The sequence below is a fragment of the Halictus rubicundus genome, chromosome 11 (assembly GCF_050948215.1).
Source record: "Halictus rubicundus isolate RS-2024b chromosome 11, iyHalRubi1_principal, whole genome shotgun sequence".
Taxonomy (NCBI): domain Eukaryota; kingdom Metazoa; phylum Arthropoda; class Insecta; order Hymenoptera; family Halictidae; genus Halictus; species Halictus rubicundus.
This window is the reverse complement of record NC_135159.1, coordinates 15,807,426-15,830,096: the sequence shown is the minus strand read 5'-3', so window position 1 is coordinate 15,830,096 and position 22,671 is coordinate 15,807,426. Positions and strand designations below refer to the sequence as shown.

General features: G+C 50.3%; 1 protein-coding gene across 3 annotated transcripts in view; it reads left to right on the top strand.

Annotated features, from left to right (window-relative positions):
* LOC143359155 (uncharacterized) overlaps nucleotides 1–22,671 on the top strand; it is a 36,655-nt gene that overhangs the window by 2,369 nt on the left and 11,615 nt on the right. Inside the window, exons 2-11 of one of the 3 annotated variants that reach the window (XM_076796894.1) lie at nucleotides 2,184–2,241; nucleotides 8,535–8,599; nucleotides 16,726–17,009; nucleotides 18,072–18,255; nucleotides 18,338–18,470; nucleotides 18,719–19,793; nucleotides 19,895–21,078; nucleotides 21,171–21,461; nucleotides 21,548–21,912; nucleotides 21,993–22,234. In XM_076796894.1, the coding sequence (XP_076653009.1) occupies nucleotides 8,556–8,599; nucleotides 16,726–17,009; nucleotides 18,072–18,255; nucleotides 18,338–18,470; nucleotides 18,719–19,793; nucleotides 19,895–21,078; nucleotides 21,171–21,461; nucleotides 21,548–21,912; nucleotides 21,993–22,234 (3,802 nt within the window). In that variant the 5' untranslated portion in view covers nucleotides 2,184–2,241; nucleotides 8,535–8,555. Of the gene's footprint in view, nucleotides 1–2,183; nucleotides 2,242–8,534; nucleotides 8,600–16,725; nucleotides 17,010–18,071; nucleotides 18,256–18,337; nucleotides 18,471–18,718; nucleotides 19,794–19,894; nucleotides 21,079–21,170; nucleotides 21,462–21,547; nucleotides 21,913–21,992; nucleotides 22,304–22,671 lie in introns of all 3 variants that reach the window. The other 2 variants (XM_076796892.1, XM_076796893.1) reach the window with 2 other exon arrangements.

Below are 22,671 nucleotides of genomic sequence, written 5' to 3'. Positions count from 1 at the left end.
CGTATTATGCAATTATGATACGAGAGAACGTCGACTCGACTGAAATAACAACAAAAACACGCAAATACGCTAGGAGCGCGAGCCTCGAGTTTCCAGGCGCGGAAGGCTCGTAATTGTTTGGTTGCATTGGCAAATTTTTAAACGCCACTCGAGACTCTCCTCTCAGGATTTTTCCACTTTCTCACTATATTTTGAGTATACTCGAACGCCCACATTTAATTCTGGGTACCCGAGAGTGCATCCTCGGATTCGATTTCGGATACTCGAGCGGCTCCAGATAAGCTCTCGAGCGAAACCCGTTGGAAAGCCCGAATTGGAAAAATTCGGTCGCGTATTAAAAGCTCGGCAATTGTAGAAATTCGAGCTTGGGGGAAAAAATCGCGTTATTTTGGTCGGTGATCCAGATTGGTCGACCGGTGTGTCCCCGTTTTCCGAATTCGGTTTTCCCGCCACAGGAACCGGAGCACGACTAATAATACGCGCGCGGACACTTTGAATAAATCCGAATCGTCCGCGAGAAAGAGAGAAAGAGAGAGGGAATGGCTGCGTTCTCGAACGAAACCAAAGTCCGGGTGAAAAATATCGCGTCGGCATTGAACGTGACCCGTTTTACTCTCTGGCGAGCTATTCTCGGGTGTATCGGGTGCAGTCGCTCGTTCTTTCCTCTCTCTCTTCTTTCCTCTTTCCTCTTTCCTCTTTCCTCTTTCCTCTTTCCTCTTTCCTCTTTCCTCTTTCCTCTTTCTTCCCTCGCATCCCCTCGGTCGCGGTGTTTCGCAACTGGCCCTTTACCAAGTCTCGAATCGAGTCGATCCTCCATCGAAGGGCCTCCGCGGCTCGGTCTGAAGCCACCGGGAGCTTCATTTTCATGGATTCTCGTCGCTCGGAACGAATTCTCTCTTTTGTCTAGAAGCGACGCGACTTTCTCCTTGGCTCGCGGTCTGCCTTTTAGCCCCCACTCGTCTCGATCTCGGATGATTTAACCCTTGCAAGATGCGGATGCTTCTCACGATACCTCGCGGTTTGATCCGCTCACAGTTCTTTCACGTAGACCTCTGTGTGTCTTCTTGTTTTAATGTTTTCCAACCCCTTCTCTTCGAGAACAACGTCGATCTTTTTATAGAGATTTATACGTTTAATTTTTAAAGGGTTGGATAAGGTGGTCAAAAGAGAGAGAGAGAGAGAGAGAGAGAAAATTGATTTTTAAAATTTTATCTAGTTTTCCTTGTTGGAATTGCTAGTCATATTTGTCGAGTTTATTGGGGATACTATGTGTACGCTCATTTTGAAGAACTTGGACAAACCGTCAGCTCTTATCTCGCCGAGAATGCTGTAGCATGTTTGCAGCTATCAAACAAGTTTGGTAAATATTGAGCTGTTTTTGGCATTTTCGTGGACGGTTTTATCACAGAATTTTCTTCAGAGCGTAAACCGCCGTTTTTAATATGAGTATAATAGAACTGCCGGTGGTTAATGTTTTCTCGTGCGTCTCGAAGCCGCGCGGAAAAACGCACCAGGCTGCAAATTCGAGGCAGATTGATGCACCGCAGGCAAGAATCAGCGGTCGAAGCACCAAACTGTGAAAACAGTTGGGGTGTACTGCTGTCTCGTGAACAGAACAAAATGAATTATCGATCCAGTTATTTTGCAAACATCGCGGCAACAACAGCAGATCTCTACGCGAGATATAAACGTTTTCTCCGCTAATTGCCGCAAACAGGAGTTAAACAGAATTTGATCTCCATCCTTGATAGAATCAATTCGTTAAAAATAATAAGTATTTCGAGATTCCACCCACTTTCACAATTTTGTCATAATTGCATAAAATCCTAGTTACTGCATAAAAAGAACGCTCGAACACGATTAAATTAATAAATTCCGAACATTAACACCTAGAATTAATAAATACAGCTCTCTAACTCAGCCCGTCCGACCACTGAAATTTCTCCAAGTTATAAACAGGCATGCGATAAATATTACCCAGTGGTTTCAAGTGCGACTGTAGTATAAATCGTAGATGGCGAAGACAGGGGTGCTTGGGTCCGTTCTGACCCAGTATCGCGAGCGTTCCAATTCGTTGGTAGCTCAAATAGAGATCTAAGATCTAAGAATCGCATCTGATCGACGGAATGATTGGACGATTGGTGTCCTCGAGGGTTAATCCGTGGGATTTCGTTTGATTCCAGAGGAAAGCTTTCGAGGCCGCGATGGATCCTACGAGCAGAGCCTTGTGGATCAGTTAAGGTAAGGAACGATTGCGCGTGGGCGCACGCACTGCGTAGAACGCACGGCAACACAGCCGCAGTGGACGCGCGAAACCCGAGCGAATCGCGTAGTTCGAAGCGATTAGGTCACCGGGTCGGCTCGAGGAGGCTCCTCGGGGCCCCCGGAGGACGGGAAACGTTTTCGGCTGACGGCATATCGGTTAATTTTCGAGGGAATCCACCTTTTGTCGGAGCCCGTCTCTATCTCTCGGCTCCCCTTATCGCTTTTATTTTCGTTATCCGCGAGCTTCTTCCCCCTCGGTTTCAGAATCGTTAACCCCTTGGCTATCGCGCACGAGATATCTGTTGTAGCTGTTATGGCCGTTATACTTGTACCACTGAAACTCTCAACTCGGCCGCGTCCTTTCACAGTGGCGCTTGGGTGTATTTCGGCCGCGACAATATTAATTTAGAGTTGAGAATCCTTGCAGTTCCAATGAAAATACTGCTACTGATCAGTGGGGAAGCAATTTTTTTTCGTCCCGTGTTTCGAAAAAAGAGAGCCAAGAGTCCGTTATAATAGCTCCAGTTTCGTAGCACGCGACCGACGGGAACTGCGAGTTGACAAGAAAGCTATTCTCTGTCTGTCGGGGCGAGGCTTCTTCGGCGAAACAGAGCGTAATGCAAAAATTCGCATTGTCTTGGCGTGTCCAATTTCGAAGCAGCGGGGTCTATAGCGCGGCAGCGATCGCATCCGGCGAGAAATTCGGACAAATTCGGAGAAATTGCATGGACCGAATTTTCCCGCGAACGGTCCCGACAAATTCGCGATGCCACGCCGGGTGAGGAAGGGGCGAAGGGGAGGCGAAACGGGATTGCGAAACGCGGATGTTGCACGGTCTTGCTCTTGCTCTCGCGTTTGATCTCGCTCTTGTTCGTTCGCTGGAACGAACGATGCGATGTGGGAACGCCGTGCCCTGTATTCTCGTCGATTATTATACCCGCGGTCGTTTCGATATAGTCCGTCTTCCCGTCGATTCGTTTCGATTCGATTCGATTCGAACAACCTTTCCCGTTGCGCGCGCGAAAACTTTCCACCTGCGGCTTTTTCTCCCGTTTTCCTCGGGATCGAGGAGAGGCCAGCAAATATATTAGATATCGATTTTATTCTATTTTTTAATCTAGAAATTCTCGGAGCAGAAGCGTGGGAAAGTCGGACCTGGAAATATTGAGGAATTTCACGTGGAATGTGCTGCGTAACTATATTATTTTAGTATTAATATTATCTATAATATCGCCGGTGAATAGTCCTTTGAGACAACTCGTTCCTTGTCTCGGTTATCGCGAAGATTGAGGTCGAAAAATAGTTTCATACCATTTATCCGTGTCCACGGTAATTTGTTAAACTTTCCGAACAGTTCTTCCGCAGCTATCTTTCTAGAAAGCGAATGATTGCAGACTGCGAACAATCGATGAAAGTACAGCCGCGGCTGATAGTGCAAAACCTCGTGGAATGAATTTTAAAACGGTACAGTGCACCGACGTCGTTTTCGAAGGGTTAATATATAATACCGTGATTTATTTATGAGGAGAACGTATCGGGATGGAATTCGCACCTATGTAACGCGCCGATGCAACGCTTCGTAATTTGTGAAAGAACCGCTGGAACGTGTCGACGATTCATTGAATTCGTGTAACGAGCTGTTACGCCACATTTATGCAGAACCGAGGGAAATTTTCAGCGTCGTTCGTTTGCCGAGACAATCGGTTCGATCCTCGAACGTCGACTGCAGCGATCGAGTGTTCGTTGCACTTCCTCGAAAGGGGCGATTCCCGAGGTCGTTTCAAGCAACTTTTTCCTTTGCGAAAATGTTCTCCGAGGCTCCGTTAGGAAGTTATTAACGAAAAACACGGACCAATCGGAGCGCGGTTACGGTGGACGGACTCCGGCTCGGCCAATGCCAGCGCCACGCTCAGCGGGGCCCGTCGTAGCCGCGCTCTGATTGGCCCGCGTTTTTCCTTAATAACTCCTTAGCGAAGCCGCGGAGAACATTTTCGCAAAGGAAAAAGTTGCTTGAAATGACCTCGGGAATCGATCCTTTCGAGGAAGTACCACATTTTAGGGACTGTAATAATTCAAAATCCCCCAAATCTAATTTAGGCTTAAAAAATCACTGAATTCCAGTTTCATTAACGCTGGGTTTACGGGGCGCGTCAATATTTTTAATTACAATTACTGGGATTGCTAGATGGGGTTGGTACATTCACGTTAATTTTACACGGTAATGTAAAACGGTCGCTTTTAGCGGTACGGTAGAGCTATCATTAATTTGATTCGACGAGCAGGCAATGTTATCTATGTGCAACGACCTGCGTGGGCGCGCAGTGTGCGGCATGCATCACGGGATGCGCTTTTGCCGGCGATTAGAGTCCTCGGACAGAGATTCATCCCGATTTCCACGGTCGCGTCGTATCGAGCAGCTTCGTTTTCGTTCCTCGTACTTTCTCCGGCTCGGTTCTGTTCTTACATAACGTCACGGCTCGACGGTTTCCTCGGTGAGAGAGCCGAGCATGCTAGTTGTGTGTATGTATACGGTATGCATCGCGTATCTCGGATCCGCGGGTATCTAGGGCGGAAATTCGTCGACGGTTAACAAGAAACCGTCGTCGGCTCGGCTGGAAACGTGTCTGGTTTTCGTTTCTCCGCGGATTCGATTACCTCGAAGGAGTCGCGAAAATTCGAACCGTAGCTGGTCCGCTGGTTCTCGTCGCCATCAATCGATCAGAACAGATCATTCACCTCTTGGGAAATCATTAAAATGGATCCCTGTTCTCTGCTGCACGAATGCTCGGGGCTTAAACTTTTAGAAGTCTCCAATGAGATAATATTGATGAACTCGTTGATCATTAGCCTGCGGATCTTTATGCAGAATAAGAATGTAGTTCCACCTGAATTGCACCAAAATGTAGTGAAATGGAAAAGTATTTTAAAATTCTTCTAATGCGTTCAAATAGCTTGATTTTGCCGGTTTAAAGAGGGAAACTATCAAATCTGGAAGAGAAATCTAAAACAGCAATGCGCGAGTACGAAACAAACGGCCTCTCTAATAGAGAAATTTGCACGTAACGCGGAGATCCCATCGCGATATCGATAATTCGATTAAATTATCCGACTCTTATCGCGAGAATCATCCAATGGCCGGCGAATGAAAACTTCATTAATTGCAGTAGCCGCGGTAAACGCGAACGCGAACACGACCTGTCACCAGCCAAATGCAGGATTTAATCTGCCGTATAGAGCGGAATTTAATCTTCAGCGAAACTGGTATTCAACGAAATTTTACTGGATCGCGGCCGGATATAGGACGATGAGGGAATTTATTCGTTTGCACGCCTCCGTTAGCTGTCGTTAGCCGTTGCATCGTTGCATCGTTGCACCGCTGCATCGGGGCCGAGAGAGCTCGACACGCCTCTCTGCAAGCCTTTTTCTCCGACCGCGCGTCCATCCGTCCATTCATCCCTTTCGTTGTTATCCGATCGATGTAATTCCTCGGACCGTTTCGGACCAGTCCGCAAAGGTCAGCGGTTGCTCCGCTCGCAGCTCTCTTTGCTCCCACGAGCTCTTTCGCCGCCTGTCTCGCCAAATTTCCAGCCAAAGTGTACGCCTCGATAACAGTTTTCCATAACGTTTTTATTAAATGTCTGTGCAAAAGCTGGCAAAAAGTCAATATCTGTCTGTTCCAACGCCACGTCTCAAAGGTTCAATCGTCGGATGGTTAAATAATTGTAATAGCGACAAAACTTTATCATCATTCATCGTTTCTCGACGGAACTTTTACCAAAATATTCCTGACATTTTTCCGATTAAAACGAGCCGAAACGCGACACCGTTCGGATCATATTCGTTTCAGGACACGCGCGTTCGGATAACGGAGATTCCACTGTATCGCGGATCAAACGAGCAAACATGATCCGAACTGTACCGTGTTTGGGCTCGTTTTAATCAGAAAAATCTGACGAACGTGTTGACGAGAGTTTCGCGAAGATATAATTGAACAATGCAAAAGCGATGTAAGTCAATTTCTTGTCTGTTTAACACTGTTCAGTTGTTTCAAGTCGGAAAGGAAGTCTGAAGGAAACAGGGAATTTGTTTGATCTCGAAAATCGTAAACAAGATAGCGAATGCAGAATCACAGGGAGGCGCACAAACGTTATTCATGGTTTCGCAAACTATCAGGGACAGAGGGGGTGCGGAGGGGACGGGTGACAATCGAAGCGGCGAGTGGTTTGAGCGTCTCTTTAAGCGGCTCGCGTCGAAGAAACGTTGAAAACGGATCGGATCGTTCGAGAAGTGCAAGGTTAGGTTGCGTCGTCGACGGACAGACGAATCTATCGTGGATGGATGGATGGATGGATGGATGGATGGATGGATGGATAGAGAGAGAGAGAGAGAGAGAGAGAGAGAGAAAGAGGAGAGCGAGAGGGCGCGTGGTTCGAGGTTGGTCTCGTGAAATATGCAGGCTGCAATCACGGCCCCTTGAATAGAAAAGGTCAGAAGCGGGGATGCGAGGTTGGAGAAGGAAGAGGTTCTGGCATCAGGGAAACAGAAAGGGAGATAGCACGAACAGAGACGGAAAAACGAGAAAGAGAAACGGGGGTGAGAGTTGGAAAGAATGCCGAGCGAAGGATGATAGAGCGACGTTTCGAGCAGAAGCAGAAACAGAAGCAGAAGCGCGAACATGGACGGATAGCGTGTCGGATAGCGGTGATGCCGGCGGTGGGGGGGGAGAACGCGACTGAAAAGAGAAAGAGAGGGCCAGCTCCGGAAACTACAAAAAGGAAAAGGAGAAAGCGGTGCCCTTTGCGCCGTTTCGATCAGCAACATACCCGTGCTGCGTTCGCGAAAAATTTTCATAACTACCTGTCTCCTCGCGGCTCGCCACTCGCTGTGATTGGTTCGTGATCGGACCCAAACATCTGGCGCGAAACCATTTCCACTGGAAAAGCTTTCTCAGTCTCGCCGGGGACAGCGGCGTCTCGACACGGACACATATCCGGTGTCAGAACTTTCTCATTTTTAATCATTTCTCTACGAAACTTTCGCTGGCGTGTTCGCGACATTTTTCCGAGTAAAACGATACCAAACACGACACCGTTCGGATTGCATTTGCTCGTTTAATCCGCGATACAGCGGAACCTCCGTTATCCGAACACCCACGTCCCGACACGAATATGATCCGAATGGTGTCGTATTTGGACTCGTTCTAATCGGAAAAATGCCAGGAACGCGACGGTAGAGATTTCCGTATGAAAATGATTAACAACACAGTTCTATCATTGTTTATAAATATCTGTCGCGTTTTTCCGAGTTTGTTCGAACGAAGCGCAACGCTGTCTGGCTCGCGTACATTTTCGCGGATCTCTGCGAACGATAACCGATCTCCGCGGCGATTTCCGAGGCCGGGTCGCGAGATATCTCGATGATCTGTGTTCGACCGGCGCGGCGCGTCGCGGCGCGGAACGCGGAGAAAAACTTTGGCGCGAGCGGGCGGGCGACAAATGAAAAGTACATAGAAGGCGACTACGGTTTTCTGCTGAGCAAGTCGGCGCGAGGATAGGGACAGGGATACAGGGACGCGAGGATTGGGAGGAGGGAACGCGGGGACAGAGGAATAGAGAGAAAGAGAGGCTGAACGCCCTGCAGAGAGGCGAAAGTAGCGGGAAACGGGGGATGAGGGAGCTGTCGGGTTCCTCTCGAGCATCGGGTAAGCGTAGTTGAAGGGATTCTGCTGGGAAAAAACGCGAGCGAGTCTCGAGTGGCAGCACTTTGCTGAAATATGCACGATCTAGCCGAAGTTAGCGGGTACTATAGAACGCTGCTTACATAATAAGTGTAAACGTCGGTCTCGAGAGAAAGAGAGAGACAGGACGACTCCGGGACGAAGATCGAATCCGGCGGACGTTCGCGATCGTCGTGCGACTTTGCTTTGTGTACAGGCTCTGCGCCCCAGAATCCTGGTGTACGATCATGCAAAAATCACTCGAAAAGAGAGTGTAACGGTTTTCGATTTGACGCTTCGTTTTCCGAGAAAATCGGGTTCAGGGATCCTTCGGGATCGCGTCGGACGATTTTCAAACTCGATTTACTCGAAAACGAACGAGGCGAACGAGAAAATTGTTATTCCTTCTTTTTCCGACTTTGCACGGTATCACCGACCGGCAGGTTGCGCTCTCGATTTACAGCTTGTTTATCGCTCGCGAAAAATTCGCACGGCCCTCCTCCGTGCACCGAGAGATCCAAGCAAGACTCATAGAGCACTTCGCATGTTTCAGGCCAGGGGCGGTCGATGCCTGATGGCGTGGTTTGGAACGCAACGCTGGAGAAACCCTGCTCCAGAGTAAGTAGATTCAGAGATCGAACCGCTGCGCTGTTGCGAGCTTGGCCACCGAGTCCCGATTGTGCTTCGTGGTCCCGACGCTAACATCGTGTTTGTTTTAACCCTCTGCGCTTCTGCGTGGCCTGTCTAACTCGATTCCGCCCTAATCGCAGCTTATTCTAGTTGGTGTTTGGTCAAACTTGCTTCGACCAACTGCTTCTCTGCCTGTTTGCGATCGGTCTCGACCAGTACCGAGTTATTTCTCCTGCTTCGGTTTATTCGGGTTGCTTTTTCGTCTTCTACGCGCGTCTCGCACAGTGGGAGGTATAAACGGAACAGAAACTATGATCCACAATGTCCAACCTTTCTGATTTAGCGCGCTGTGATCTCAAAATGAACTCGATAGGAATCAGTTTTGTGCTGTGCTGGATAAACAATTACGAAACTCTTGCCATCGTGTTGCTGGCATTTTTCTGATTGAAACGAGTCCAAACACGATACCGTTCGCATCACGTTTACTCGTTCAATCCGCGATACGGCAGGACGTCGGATATCCGAACGTCCGCGCGCTCCTGATTCGGATAACAGAGGGTTCCACTGTGTTGTGGATTAAGCGAGTAAACATGGTCCGAATAGTATCGTGCTTGGGCTCATTGTAATCGGAAAAATGCCAGGAATGCAACGGTGAAAGTTCCATAGAAAAATAACGAAGAACAACAAAGTTCTGTTATCGTTAAACATCGATGGTCCGTTCGTACGTAGAATACACGGATATCCAAACGGTTTTCGATTATATCGCGATGATATGCTGATACAGCAATAAAACCTGGAAATGTGTGTTGGTATTCGGTGGCCCGAGTCAATTACCCGGAAAACAAGGCGCGTTCTGGCTTCGTTTTCTGTTCTTTTGGCGTGTCTCTTGGCGCACAAGATACGTTGCGGTTAGCCCACGGATCCGGCATTCGATCCGATCCGATTCTATCCGATTCGCGAGCCGTGTTCCACGGCCCGGAAAAATCTGGAGGCGGGGTTGCCGGTTCGCAGATTGCGAATATGTCGAAGGGGGAGAGTGAGGGCGGGGGATGGGGTCTGAGCACCTCTAGATCGATCAGAGGCCAAGAACTCCTCTCGGTTTCCTCGGGCGGCAGGCAGCATCTTCGATCAAAGACGGTCTCGATTGGATGCTCCACCGATTGGTCGGAATATTCTGATTATGAATAATCGAGCAGCAATCTGCGTTTCTCGGGGAATCTGCCGGGTAAGCATGATCGCATCGGCGCCCCCAGACGACGCTTTGTCGTCGCGGGTCAACCTAAAATCGTAAACTCTGATCGTACCGTTGCGCGGATTTCTGAACGGAGTATGTACCAAATTTGAAATAGTAACAGGATCGAAAGACTTTAAGAACCTCGATGTATTATTTTCATTCTGTTGAAGCCAGCAAAGAAACAATGACAATTTTATTCGGCTCCTGTTTCTTGGCTATTCTCGGTTAGAGTTGGAATGTTTAATAGAAAGCCTAGCGAGCAGTTTATGAAATCGATAACACTGAATTTATTTAGACCCCGCAGAGATAACCGGAACCACTGTAAAAACACAGAGCAGCAATTTCAACGGAAAACACGGTCGCTCCGCAAACCAGATATTCCCACTGTTTCCGAAGCTCTCGAAAAAAGGTTCTGCCAACTATTCGCATCGACAGCAATCCGCGAACGTACCAAAACTTTGTTTGATACCGTGTATCCCAGAAAAGTGCTCGCAAACGAATGCGTACCCTACAGGAATGATCGCGTAAATTGAACCAGTTCCGAAAAAAAATTCCTAAAATTGCTTGCTGGGGCAATTGTAAAGTTCGGCCCGTACAAAAAAACATACAACTCCCGTGATTTTGATAATTTTTCCTGGAAATAAATCACACGCGTACTTCGAGCATCAACGAGAACGCGTGTAAAATCCCAATGCGGAGGGTGCGCTGGTTTTTCTGAAAAAAATTGCTAAATGTTCATATAAAAACGGCCTCGAAACAGCCCCTAGAATTTCAGTTGACGTTTCTGCGGGTCGCGCGGTGCACCGAGCGTTGCGCGCAGCCGGTCGAAAGCGAAACCCGATACGTTCCGCGATCGAATCGCAAAGAAAGGCGGCTGTCGCGATCTGCGAATCGCGATCCTTGATCCGGCCGGGCGGCGATACGGATTAATTATCAGTTGTCGGTCTCCTCGGATCGAGAAAACGAGAATGGGAATGGAAATGAGAATGGCAGAGCTTGGGTATAGGTCGCGGGGCGCGCACAGGTGTACGGTCGGCGTTCCGGGTATGGATATGGGTATACGAGAGGATATATATATATATATGGATAAGAGGGGGGAGGGGGGAGGGTAACGCGCCGGTATCGGGCAGCAGACCAATTAACTACTTAGGACGGCTTTCATCGGCTCGACAATCGGACGGATCGATTCGGGGTGAATAACTTTTCTAGCCGGCGCTCTTTCTCTTCCCCCCTTTATCTCTCTCTCTCTCTCTCTCTCTCTCTCTCTCTCTCTCTCTCTCTGTCTTTCTGGCTGCGTACCATTCGAGGATGCTGCGTTGCGTAGTACCTACGACCGAGATGGGTAGGCTCGCGTTCGCTTCCGCTTCTCGGATCCTTTTCACCGGCTCTGTTGTCCGCTAACCCCTCTCTCGCCCTTATCCTGCTTGCTACTCCCTTATCCACCGTGGGAGGCATCCTTTGCGTCGAGGAGCTCGCGGAAAATGTTCCCGAGCGGAGAAAATGGAAAAAGAAGTAACGGCGAGGCTCTGAACGGGACTATTTACCCCTAAAGATCTTCGCGGAGGCTTAACCCTTGACGCTCCAACGCAGGAATTGCTTTCAATTATAGCAATTTTTAACGGTGCCTCGGAGGAGTCGCTCGAGCTCAAAAATCGACTCGTGACTCGACAGACTTTAAAAAATGATAGAACAATCCCCGGTGGATAATCCTTCGAGGAAAGTAGAAAAAATGTATGCACAGAACCGTGGCAAAGCTCGTTTCGTTCGACCGAGGACGCAATTCGGGGCAAAAAGGAGACTGGGAATCGTTCGGATCACGCACGATACGGTTTCAAGAGGTTGTTCCCTCGGTCGATCATCGAGGTGAATGGTCCGTATCGTTCCGATACGTCGAAATTTCGAGCAATATGGCAATATAGCACTGTGCGCCCTTCCACCTCCGAACAAGTTGAACGACCCTATGAAGCGAGAGAGAGAGGAGAGAGGAAGAGGCTACGGGTTCGCTCTACTTGCCTCCGCTAAAGTCGATGTCACTCCGTTCGATAATTGACAGCGTTGAAAATCCCGACAGACGCTAGAAATTGCATTAACTCTCGGGAGAGGGAGTAACACAGATGGAGAGAGATAGACAGAGCCTCGTCGTTGATATTACGTTAACGAAGCGCGCGCGATTTCAGAGAGAATTCCATCGAGCCACCCTGCCATCTCTTTTTCGCAGAGAGACAGAGAGAGAGAGAGAGAGAGAGAGAGAGAGAGGCAGCAGGACACGAAGCTCTGGGTTAGTCGGCGCGAAAACGCAAAAGTTGATCGTCGGCTCGGATTTTCACGATTCAGGCCAGCCTGCGGTCGCTCGTTCTCGTTCGACGAGATCGTATCGGTTCTCACGAGAGTTTGCGTGCGAGAACACGTCCGTTCGAAGGTTTGTCCGTGTCTGCCGTAGTCTAGCCGACGGATAATTCGATAAAGAGTTACGAGGGACTGCCGCTCGGGTCTCTCTGGATATGATTAGGTCGTCAGCCGACGTTCTAACGCGATTTGCCCCGGTCGCCGGAAGGGCTGCGACCTTATTACAACCGAGGATTAACCGGCCGAACCTGCTTCCATGTACCCTGAAACATGCCAGACTCGGAAACCCCCATAGTCGTCGAACCTCGTTTCCGGGACTATACTACACGCACCACGAGCTGGAATCGGCGGAAGTTGGTCGAAATTCGTGATATCTTGAAGAGGACAGAATTTTTTAGGGGTGTAGAATCATAACTTGATTGTAATTGTGTTCTTGACATTTTTCCGATTAAAACGAGCCCAAACACGGCACCGTACGGATCATGTTTACTCCCTCCACCCACCATATGGCTTGACCGCTGATATCCAAACATCCATGCGTCCTTACTTCGGATATCCCCTGTATTCTGGATTAAGCGAGTAAATTTGATCGGAATAGCGTCGTGTTTGGGCTCGTTTTAATCGGAGAAATGCCAGGAACGCATCGGTAAAGGTTTCGCGAAGAAATGATAAAAAACAAACAAAGATTGTTTATACATACCGTGCACGTTCCCCGATTCAACCGGCGTCGAAGAAACGACTGTACGGTCTCGGGGAAGATTTCAGAGCGAAGACGTTTTGCAAGAAGCAGCTTCCTTTTAACCCATTACGCACCGTGCTCCCCGTTTAGGATCATGCGCATGGATCGCGCTAACGAGTACCGTAAAAAGAACTAAATACATTCCGAGCGCCTCCTTCTCCAAACGGGGATATTTCGTTGATTTTTAGGAGAAATCGTCTCGAATATATAAATGCTAAAGAAAAATTGAAAAATAAAAATTCGGTAGGAAAATGGGTCAAGGAGCGTCGGTCGGAATCGGTATCGAGGTATCGCGACGGCCGACGGTAACAGCGATGCGAGACAACGGGGTTTCAGAGCAAGAGACGTTTCGCAAGAAGGCAGCTTCCTTTTAAGGAGCGTTCGCCGGAATCGGTATCGAGCTATCGCGACATCCGATTGTAACAGCGATGCGTGACAATACACGACGACGTACGGCACGGCGTCGCACGACGATGCATGTCGCAGCGGGGAATTGGCAATCGCGAATCGGCGCGATGAATCACGCGGCGTACGCGATTCTCGCAGGAGTCGAGGAGCAGGGCGCGCCACGCCATGGCACGCCTCGCCTCGCCTCGCCTCACCTCGCCTCGCCTCACCTCGTCTCGTTTCGCCACGCCGTCCGTCGACCGTCGACGAGAGAGCCAGGCTGCGTCGCGCTTGATGCTGCACGCCGGACACATCGGACACGCGTATCGACCACTGACCCACATACGGAAACGACTGCGCCGTTCGATACCGGCCGATTCGCTGAATTAGGCGATACAACACGCCTGCCTCGACACGGCTATTGTACCCAACCTGTGCCTCCCATACACTCTGCACACGCTCTTTCCGAGGCGGTTTCTTTGCCAAAGGCGATCGCTTCGACGTGGTCCACCGATCGATTCACCTTCGAAAGCTCAAGGTCTGCCCCCGCTGCTCTCCCACAGCTTGCGGAGCCAAACCGATCCAATTTATCTCGCGCGGCTCGTGTCGCTCCCCGAGCCCCTGTCTTTCCTAATTGACCCTCCTACAGCGACACTACTCGAAGCTGTGATATTGCGACACGGTTCGACACCATCGTTTCATCGCTGCCTACCTTCACTGTTACAACAAATGTCTTTTTAATTCTATACAGCGCACCTTCTTCACGAAATATTGAAGTACCTGGTCACGGAAAATTAATTAGGCTATCTTCGAATAACTTGTAGTTTATCTCTCGTATCAATAACCAAAATTGCCTAGGCGGCATACATCTGCGCCTGAAATGTGAATTGATCTATGACCACCCAAGAACAGAAAAATCTGCAATAATTTTCTCGAAAAATAAAAAGAAATAAAATGAAGAAGTTTTGAAGAGAAATTGAAAGCGGGTACAAAAGTTAAATAAAACCAGTTCAATTAATTTTATGTGCGCCACGACTATCTACAATCATTCCCCTGCTGAATTGTTTTAATACTTCCTGCAGCAGGTGCGTTGCAGCTAACCAAACGTTTTAACGACGAAGAGGAGCATCGAAAGGATGGTCGCGAACATGTTAATTTGGACTGTAGAATGTTGTTTGTCTCTTGTCCAGTTGATTGAACAACACGATCGCTTTGATTGCTTCGAGACAATCGAGGGATCGTCCCCCGCTTTCGATCCTATATACATACGTTAGTCATATTCGTCAGTTTTGGTATTTCCGTGCGATGATGCCATCGTTTCATTCGTCCGATCGAGGGCTCTCCTAATACTGCTGTATTGTTTTCGACTCTATAAAATCATTTTCCATAAAGATCCGCAGCGTGGTGATAACATTCTTCTGATATTTCCAGTTTTATTTTCCACTCGTCCAGTTTTGCCATAAACGCAGAGGACCAGCAGTCTATCGATTCTGGAAATCGTCGTCGCGTGCGACGCTGTAATTGCCTGCCGTCAACGAGATTTGGTCACAGCGTGCGTTCAATTAGGTATGACGCAGCCAGACGGAATCGTAACTTAGGATTCTTCCGAAGCTAATCATCCGCGATTCGTCGATCCAAGAGTTTAACGGTCCGGTTCCCTCTGTTTTCCTCTGTCGAGCTCTCGGCGATTCGCTGATTGGCGAGTCGGGTCGTTAGGATATTTCTCTCTCTCTCTCTCTCTCTCTCTCTCTCTCTCTCTCTCGCTTTCTCTCTTTCTGTTTCTGGCCTCTCGTTAGAGCGATCTCGTTTGCTTTGAAATCGACCTGGCGTCGACGAACGCTCCTGACGACGATCGCCCGACGTGGAAAATAAAAGGACGCGGACAGACGACTACTCTGTGTAGTATGTCCAGACGTTGCGAGACACAACGCTGAGTAGCATGATCCTTTTGTGCTGGTGCGTTCACGAGTCGGTCGCAAACGTAACAAACTGCAGCTTTGATGTGTTCGGGCTGCGGTTACGGTCGGTGCGTTTTACGATGTCCGAACTGCTCATCGGACCCAACAATGGTTAAGAACGTAGACTCGCAAAATATCGTCTCGCAAATAAAAACTTGCTTTCGATAGTTTTGACGGCGTCGATGCCCTTATATTCTTTTAATAATTAAAAAATTTTGATTTCTGGTAATGAGGAAGTTTCGCACCGGAAACCCGCATCGGCAGCGACGACTGCAGGCCGCGTCTCGTGGCAACGTCCGCGGATGTTGAGAAAGGAGGGGTGGATGAACCGGAGAGAGGACAGCTGAAGGTCCGCGACACGGTCCTGTGTCGCGTCGTTTCCCGTTTTCCCGTTTTCCCGTTTTCTTGGGAATTAACATACCCGATTACGTGTCTCGCTTCGGCAAAGACCGCATTGCGCCAGCACGCGCAGGGGTGGTTTGCCGGCTCGCAGGCTATGCTCGCGGCTCTGCGAGCAGAGCTTTTCCTCGCGGAGCTTTGCTTCGCCGACGCACACTCTCTCCCCATTCGCCCCCTCCTATCCTCTTCCACCCTGGTGTTCCGTCGCCACCATCGTTTCCAACCACCCCTTGGCAAAACCCCGTTTCTCTCGCTTCCATCTTCGCCTATCCAGCCGAACCACCCCTTCGCGTTTCCCCTGACCTTTGCGAGTTCTCGGTTCTTTGCCCCTTTCGTCTCTCCTGCCACTCGTTGCCGGTTCCAACCCCCCCTCTCTCTCTCTCTCTCTCTCTCTCTCTCTGTCTCTGTTACGTCTGTATATTCCCTTCTCGTTCGCGAATCCTTTCTTCGCTCGTCGAGGATACGTTCCAGACGACGACGACGACAAGGCGTCGCGACGCTCCGTCTCTTGCGTGTGCTGCCCGATCGCTATCCGCCGAGACCCCGACTAATTAACCCCCTCGTTACTGTTTTCGAGAATGGAGCCACCATTCTCCTACATTGCACTGCGAATCGATGAATCGCGTCGGTCTAGCCATGCTAGAGAATGTTCGGCGCGACTGCTGGATTAAATCTAGCTGCACGATTCTTGAATGTTAACTGCCAGATACAGGGCCTGCATAAACATTTACTATAACTAGAATTATAGTGGTGGTGGTATTATTACTATTTACACGCTGCGGTGAAGCAAACGAAACGGATCGAATAAGGTTGAGGGCGCTGGAGATTATAATCCTTGCAACAAGTACAAATGAGAAATGTTGGTCTAGATCGGAGGCCAGGTCGATTGAACGAATGAAACGAAAGATGTTGTAGCATGGACTGTTTGGAGCGCGGTGTGTTGACGGAAGGTTGCGTAGACGCTTAGCGGCGGCTCGGCGAGGGGTCACGGTGGATCGAACCGGGATCTGACTCCTAATCTCTATAGAATCGACCGATCCGTTTGTTCCAGAGGTGACGATGTGCAACGATCGATCGAGCTGCTGGACAAAGTGCTCTCCGAGTACGACGAGCACGAGCCAGAGGGTGAAGACGCCGGAGGTGGAGACGGTGTCGACCAAGTCGGTGGTGGTGGTGGAGGAGGAGGAGGAGGTGGCGTCGTCGTCGGAGGAGGAGGAGGAAACGACGGAGACGACGGGGGAGGAGGAGTCAGGGGCGTCGGAGACGTCGGGGATTGTGGAAGCAGCACCGAACCGAGTATTGGTCTCACACCCGACGACGAGAGTCCGTCCTTAGGTATTTTTTCGTCCTGCGTCTCCTCCGTGTCCTCCTCAATGACCTCTTCATCTCCGGTTCGGCTCCCTCTCCTCCGTCGTTCCCTTGCAACCCTTTGAGATCGGCCTGGAGACTCACCGATGCCAGAAAATCGAGACGCGCGGGACACGTAACGGCTAATAACAAAGAAACAATGTAACAAGTAAATCTTCGTCGCATCCTTACGCGCTGGGAACTCTGCTTATCCGAACAGTTCGGATAATAGGAGTCCCATGGCTCTTTCCTTCGCCTATCCCCTATTTTTTTTTTCTTATTCGAACGATTCTTACGCAAAGTTCAATTTATCGATCGGAAAGTTCCTTATAGTAGAAATAGAGCAGAGATGTTAAAATGGTTGAAACAAGAAAAAAGCGTTCACTGAACACGTGTTTGTTGTAACAGAACATTTTGCATAAAGATCCGCTGTCTACCTATTAACCGCCTAGTTAGTCACCTAGAATCCATAGACAGCGGACTTTCTCTATTTCTCCGAGCATCAACACGGTGCCGAGTTACCGAACCGGTAGCCGTACGGAGGATTCTTACCGTCTCCGATGATCCCGATAAATTGAAAATGATTTGTGGAAACTCTTCGCGGTAGTGACTTGTCTAATGGACGCGTTAACCTCTTGCACTACGATTTATTTTACCGGTCACAGCAATTGACAGACAGCGGATCAGAAAGAGACAGAAGTCGATTGAATAAAAATGTATTTCTAGTTTGAATAATTTTAATCGATTGAAGAGAATGTAATAACGTTTCCAAATTCTTTCAACGTCTTTACAATTTAGAATTTTACCTAGTTATTTTTAGAAGAGGAAAGTTTATATTTTGTCGACAGCAACGAAGTAGAATTTTATTTCGGTTTAAATCGATAACATATTTAGTAGATTCTGCTCGAAATTTTCGTCGCCGGTCTCGCATGATATTATAGGGCAAGAGGTTAAAGATTCTCTTCTCGTTTCTGTCGCGTTTCTGCCGCGTTTCTCTTAAGGAGAGGCAAAGAATGAGTGGTCAGGTGATCCACGTTGTTCCGTCGACAGGACACCAATCGGAGGACGACGGCTACATGAGCATGAATGGCCGGAAAGCGAAAATGGCCCTGGTAGCACTGCGTCCGGTTCCCGATTGTCCAGAGCCGCAGGATCCCACGGCAGGGTTGCCCGCGCAAGAGTTTCCTCCGCCGCCGGAAGAGGCCGAGAGGATCATTTCTACCTTGTTACCGATGTGAGTATCCATTCTGTACCGTTCCTCTTCCGTTTCTAAGATAAAAGCATCATCAATTATAGCATACGTTTCCTTTCGCCAGGGTATCGCCCGGAAACTCCTCGAAGAGAAGCGGACGGTCCTCCTCAGACCGTCGCACCGGAAGACAACAGTGGATGATCGCCATGGAAGACAGAGACGGAAACGGAAGCGCGGTCACCACGCAAACTACGCTTGTGAGTGTCGGGGATCTCCCGGTCATCCTTCTGTATCGTCCAGGATGGTTGAGAGTGCGATTCTAATTTCAGCAGCCTAAACGTACTACGCTCGATGGATTACCGCGAAAATTCGTTTATGAATGTAGACAAATAACTCGAAGAGTTCGTCCTGCTGAGCTAGAATCGCACTTTCGACCGCAACGATGATTCGGGCTAGCCAAGTGGAGGCTCCAGCGAACTGATCTAATAGCAATGGTTCCCCACAGCCGAAGACGCGACACCAGAGACCGTACGGTTGGAAGAACGGTACGACGGAATCGTTCAAGCTAACCAGCTTCGGCCAGAGTCCTCCTCCGAGCAAGTTTGCTAGTCTGCCATTCGACGGGAAGCTGTCTTTCGGCTGGATTCCTCCTCGGACGAACCCAATGGTGACCGAGAGGCATCGCGAGGTGCGTCGTCGCTCCTCCGAAGAGGACGACGAAGAAGAAGAAGAAGAAGAAGAGGAAGACGACGACGAGGAGGACGAAGAAGAGGTCGAGGAGGAAGAAGAAGACGAAGAAGAGGAGGAGCAGTTCGAGAGGCCGGAGGCTAGGAATCATCGGAACGACGCCGAGAAGGATCGACCGTCGCTGCTGCGGAAGCAGCGTCAACACGAGATGATGAAGTCGAGCAGCGTGGAGGATCGATTGCTGATGAACCACGATCGCCGAGGAGACCCGCAACGCGACAGAAGAAGAACGGATTCCGATTCGAGCGAGGGCAGATTCTCGAGGAACTCGGAGTCCGAGAGATCCTCGATCCCCAGATCCAGCTCCGTCAGCGTCGAGAGGTTCTCCATGCGGGCGATATGCGACTCCAGCGACTTTTCTCGCGCGAACTCCACCTCGAACTCGAACGAGAGGTTCCACTCGGACTTCTCGATAGCCGTGGCCAGCGCCGGATCCAACGACCGAGTCTCCGTGCCCACCTCCGACCCGTTCTCCATCCGCAACCTCGACTTCGTCTCGTTTTCCCTGCCTAATAGAGCGGACTCCAGCGAACGGTTCTCCGCGCCCACATCGGACAGGTGCTCCGAGGAACGATACTCCGACATGTTCTCCACCAGGAACTCCGACTTTTCCACGAGGAACTCGACGGACTTTCGAACGCAGTCCGAAGAGGAACGGTTCTCGGACGATTCGCTGGAGGAGCTGCTACCTCCGCCACCGCCACCGCCTCCTCTGCCCATTGGCAAGAGGCATTCGATCGCGTGGGAGGTCTCGCTGGAGGACGATCCCCTCTATGCACCTGGGAGCACCAAAGTCATCGGCAGGAGACGACGCAAGAGCAGCGACATGTCCAGTAAGTCCGTCGAACCTCTCGCGAAAGCTTCCTTTGCCTAGAACATATTATTATTATGATTAGACTGTGGATTTTTATGCATTTATAAAAATGTGTTCCAGGTGCGGGCTCGGTGTCGAAGCTGCGGGACTTCGACGACTGGCCGGACCAGCGTCTGTCGACGACGGACGACGACCTGATCTCGCCGTACTCGGACTCGTCGACGAACGAGCTGGATCAGATACGTCCCCGAGACCTGACCAAGAACGGCACCTACGTGATCCGTCGTGGCCGGAAAAGGGAACGGAAAGGTCTGCCGAGAGCTCCGACTAAAACCAGGAGTCTGTCCTTCGAGAACGGCGAGGAAACCCGGTTGTCGGACGCGAAACGTTACTCGAGCACCTTCGACAACATCCGTAGCCTCTTGAGAGATGGGAAAACCGATCCTCAACCAGCGAACGGCGCCTCCGTCGATTTCCCAACGGTGGTTCCCCCGGATCTGGTCAGAGTGGTGTCTCTACCCGCGATCAACGACGAGATCGGACCTCGGGGACAGCTGGAGGTCACTGTGGAGGAAGAGGAGACGTCGGACGTCTCCGACAAGGACAAGGCTCGAGACAGAGCGCAGCTCGCCGGCCGGCTGTCGCCTTCCATCGAAGCCCATCCAAGGCGATCCAAGCTCGAAGAGGAGCCTAACAGAGTCTCCATCTCCGCGTCGAGAAGCTGCTCGAACAACAGCTGGGGCGGGAACAACGAGCGAGCAGCCCCGAAGATGGAGGAAGCCTCTCACGCGAGGAGATCGCCTAGCAGCAGCCGCACGGAACACAGACCAGCCTCGAAGATCCCGGTGAACCTGCTGATCGAGGAGCAGATCGTGAAGAAAGCCCTGAAGGAGAACCGGAGGCAGCTGGAAAAGGTCAGCGACGCCATCAAGGAGATCGAAAGCGTGAAGAACAGCGAGTCGTACTCGGAGAACAAGCGCTGGAAGACTATCGGAGACACCAGGTCCTCCACGAGCAACGTCAAGAGAAATTCTCTCGAGATCGAACCCGGTGAGAGAAAGGCTCTGGAGGGTCAACCCGAAGCTCGGCCAAGGAGACGACACGACTCGGAGATGGAGGCTGAGAACTCGAAGACCGCCGAGATCGACTTCGATGGGAACAGAACCAACGGGACGGACGTGGTTTACGGGTCCGAGAGGAGATCCAGACAGAACGGGGTCGTGGAGAGCCATAAGAACGACCAGAAGCAGATCGAGAACGTGATAGACGCTATACTCGAGGACTCGAAGAACCCCGAATTTCAGGTACCGCTTTTATCCACTTTTAACCGCTGGATTCGGATAGCGAAGCTCCTCCATGTGTGAACATTTTTGTAAAAGACCTACCAAATCCACAGGTGAGCGTCGAAGTCCTCGAATTCCCTCCGTTGCCACCTTCTCCCGTGGAGGAGGCGGACGAAGAGAACTCTGACGTGGGTCAGAGTGGAGCTGTGACCCCAAGGCCGAAGGCTCACAGCAGCAACCGGACGATGGAGTACAGACCGAGGGTGCCTCCTCATCGAGGACCTACGGTCTGCCTCTCTTCCGACTCCAAGGAACACCAGTCGTCTTTGAACACCAGGTCCATGGACGCTGGGTTCTCCAGGGGCAGACGCACGCCTGGAACCACCAACACCTCCAGACGCGAGGCGAGTTTCAGCGTCCTTACAGCATTTACTCAAAGTTCTTCACGGTGTGACAAAACAATGTAGATCTTGACAATTTCCTTCAGCAGCAGATACCCGCAGAGCGACGAACCCTTCCAACGGACCTTCCAGGACCGTCTCGGCGACGTCCGATAACGAAGCGACACTCTCCGTCGACGGAGCCGTGCTCCAGCTCCTCGGGCAGCGGCAGCAACGGAAACGGGAACGGAATCGTCAGCGGTGCGGCCAACGGGATCGGAAGCACGATTGGTAACACCGGTCCCATGGCTGGCAACGTCTCAGCAGGCTCTGGGATGCAGACGTCCTGCTCGCTGCCCGAGACCCCGGTGTTTGCCAGAGGCAGCGATGTTCCCAGGACACCTCAGCACGCTGGCAACCCTACGCAGACGCGTCGACAGCCTGGTTGGTACGCTCCAACCACTGCCACCACCGGGTAAGGGGACAAATCCAGACGTACCATTGGACAAATGTAAAGAAACAGAGATGAAGAGCGACCGATGGATATTTTTCCAGGTACCGAAGGAACAACCCGGGTCTGGAGCAGGCGATAATCGGCACGGAGCTGCTCCGGCTTGCCGGAGGACCTAATCGCGGCTGGTACCCGACGAGGAAGGCGAATCAACCTCGACCCGCGTCGATCGAGCACCTGGAGAGGCTGAACAACGCGTTCGACGCTAGATTGACCGGGCCCGGAGACCAACGGAAACCGCTCACTCTGCCGACCAACATCACACCGAACAAATACTTCGGCCAAAGTAAGCACAGCTCCGCCTCCAGCACTCGCGAGGCGCTACGGAGGGTCACTAGCTTGCTCATCAAGAAAGGTAAGCGCTGGAATTTGCGCTATTACAAAACAGGGAGAGAGAGCGAGAGAAAGAGAGAGAGCCCGCAAAACCGCAACACGCAAATCGCAGTCGTTCGCTGACCCTACTGATACGCCCGTCGAATCGCACGGAATTCGCCAAAGGAGTCGCCGATTTTTCACAAACTCAGACTATTTGTTACTCGTGCCTAGAACACGCTATTCCTTTGACGATACCTGTTGGTAATAGTTTGGTATATACTTTGGTATACTTTGTTTACAATTGTGAAGTATTAAACGAGAAGGATCTTTAAAGATAAATTAAATATAAGGTTCAATTTAAGGAATTAGGAAGCCAACTTTTGTTTTTATGCTTCTTAAGCTTTTCTA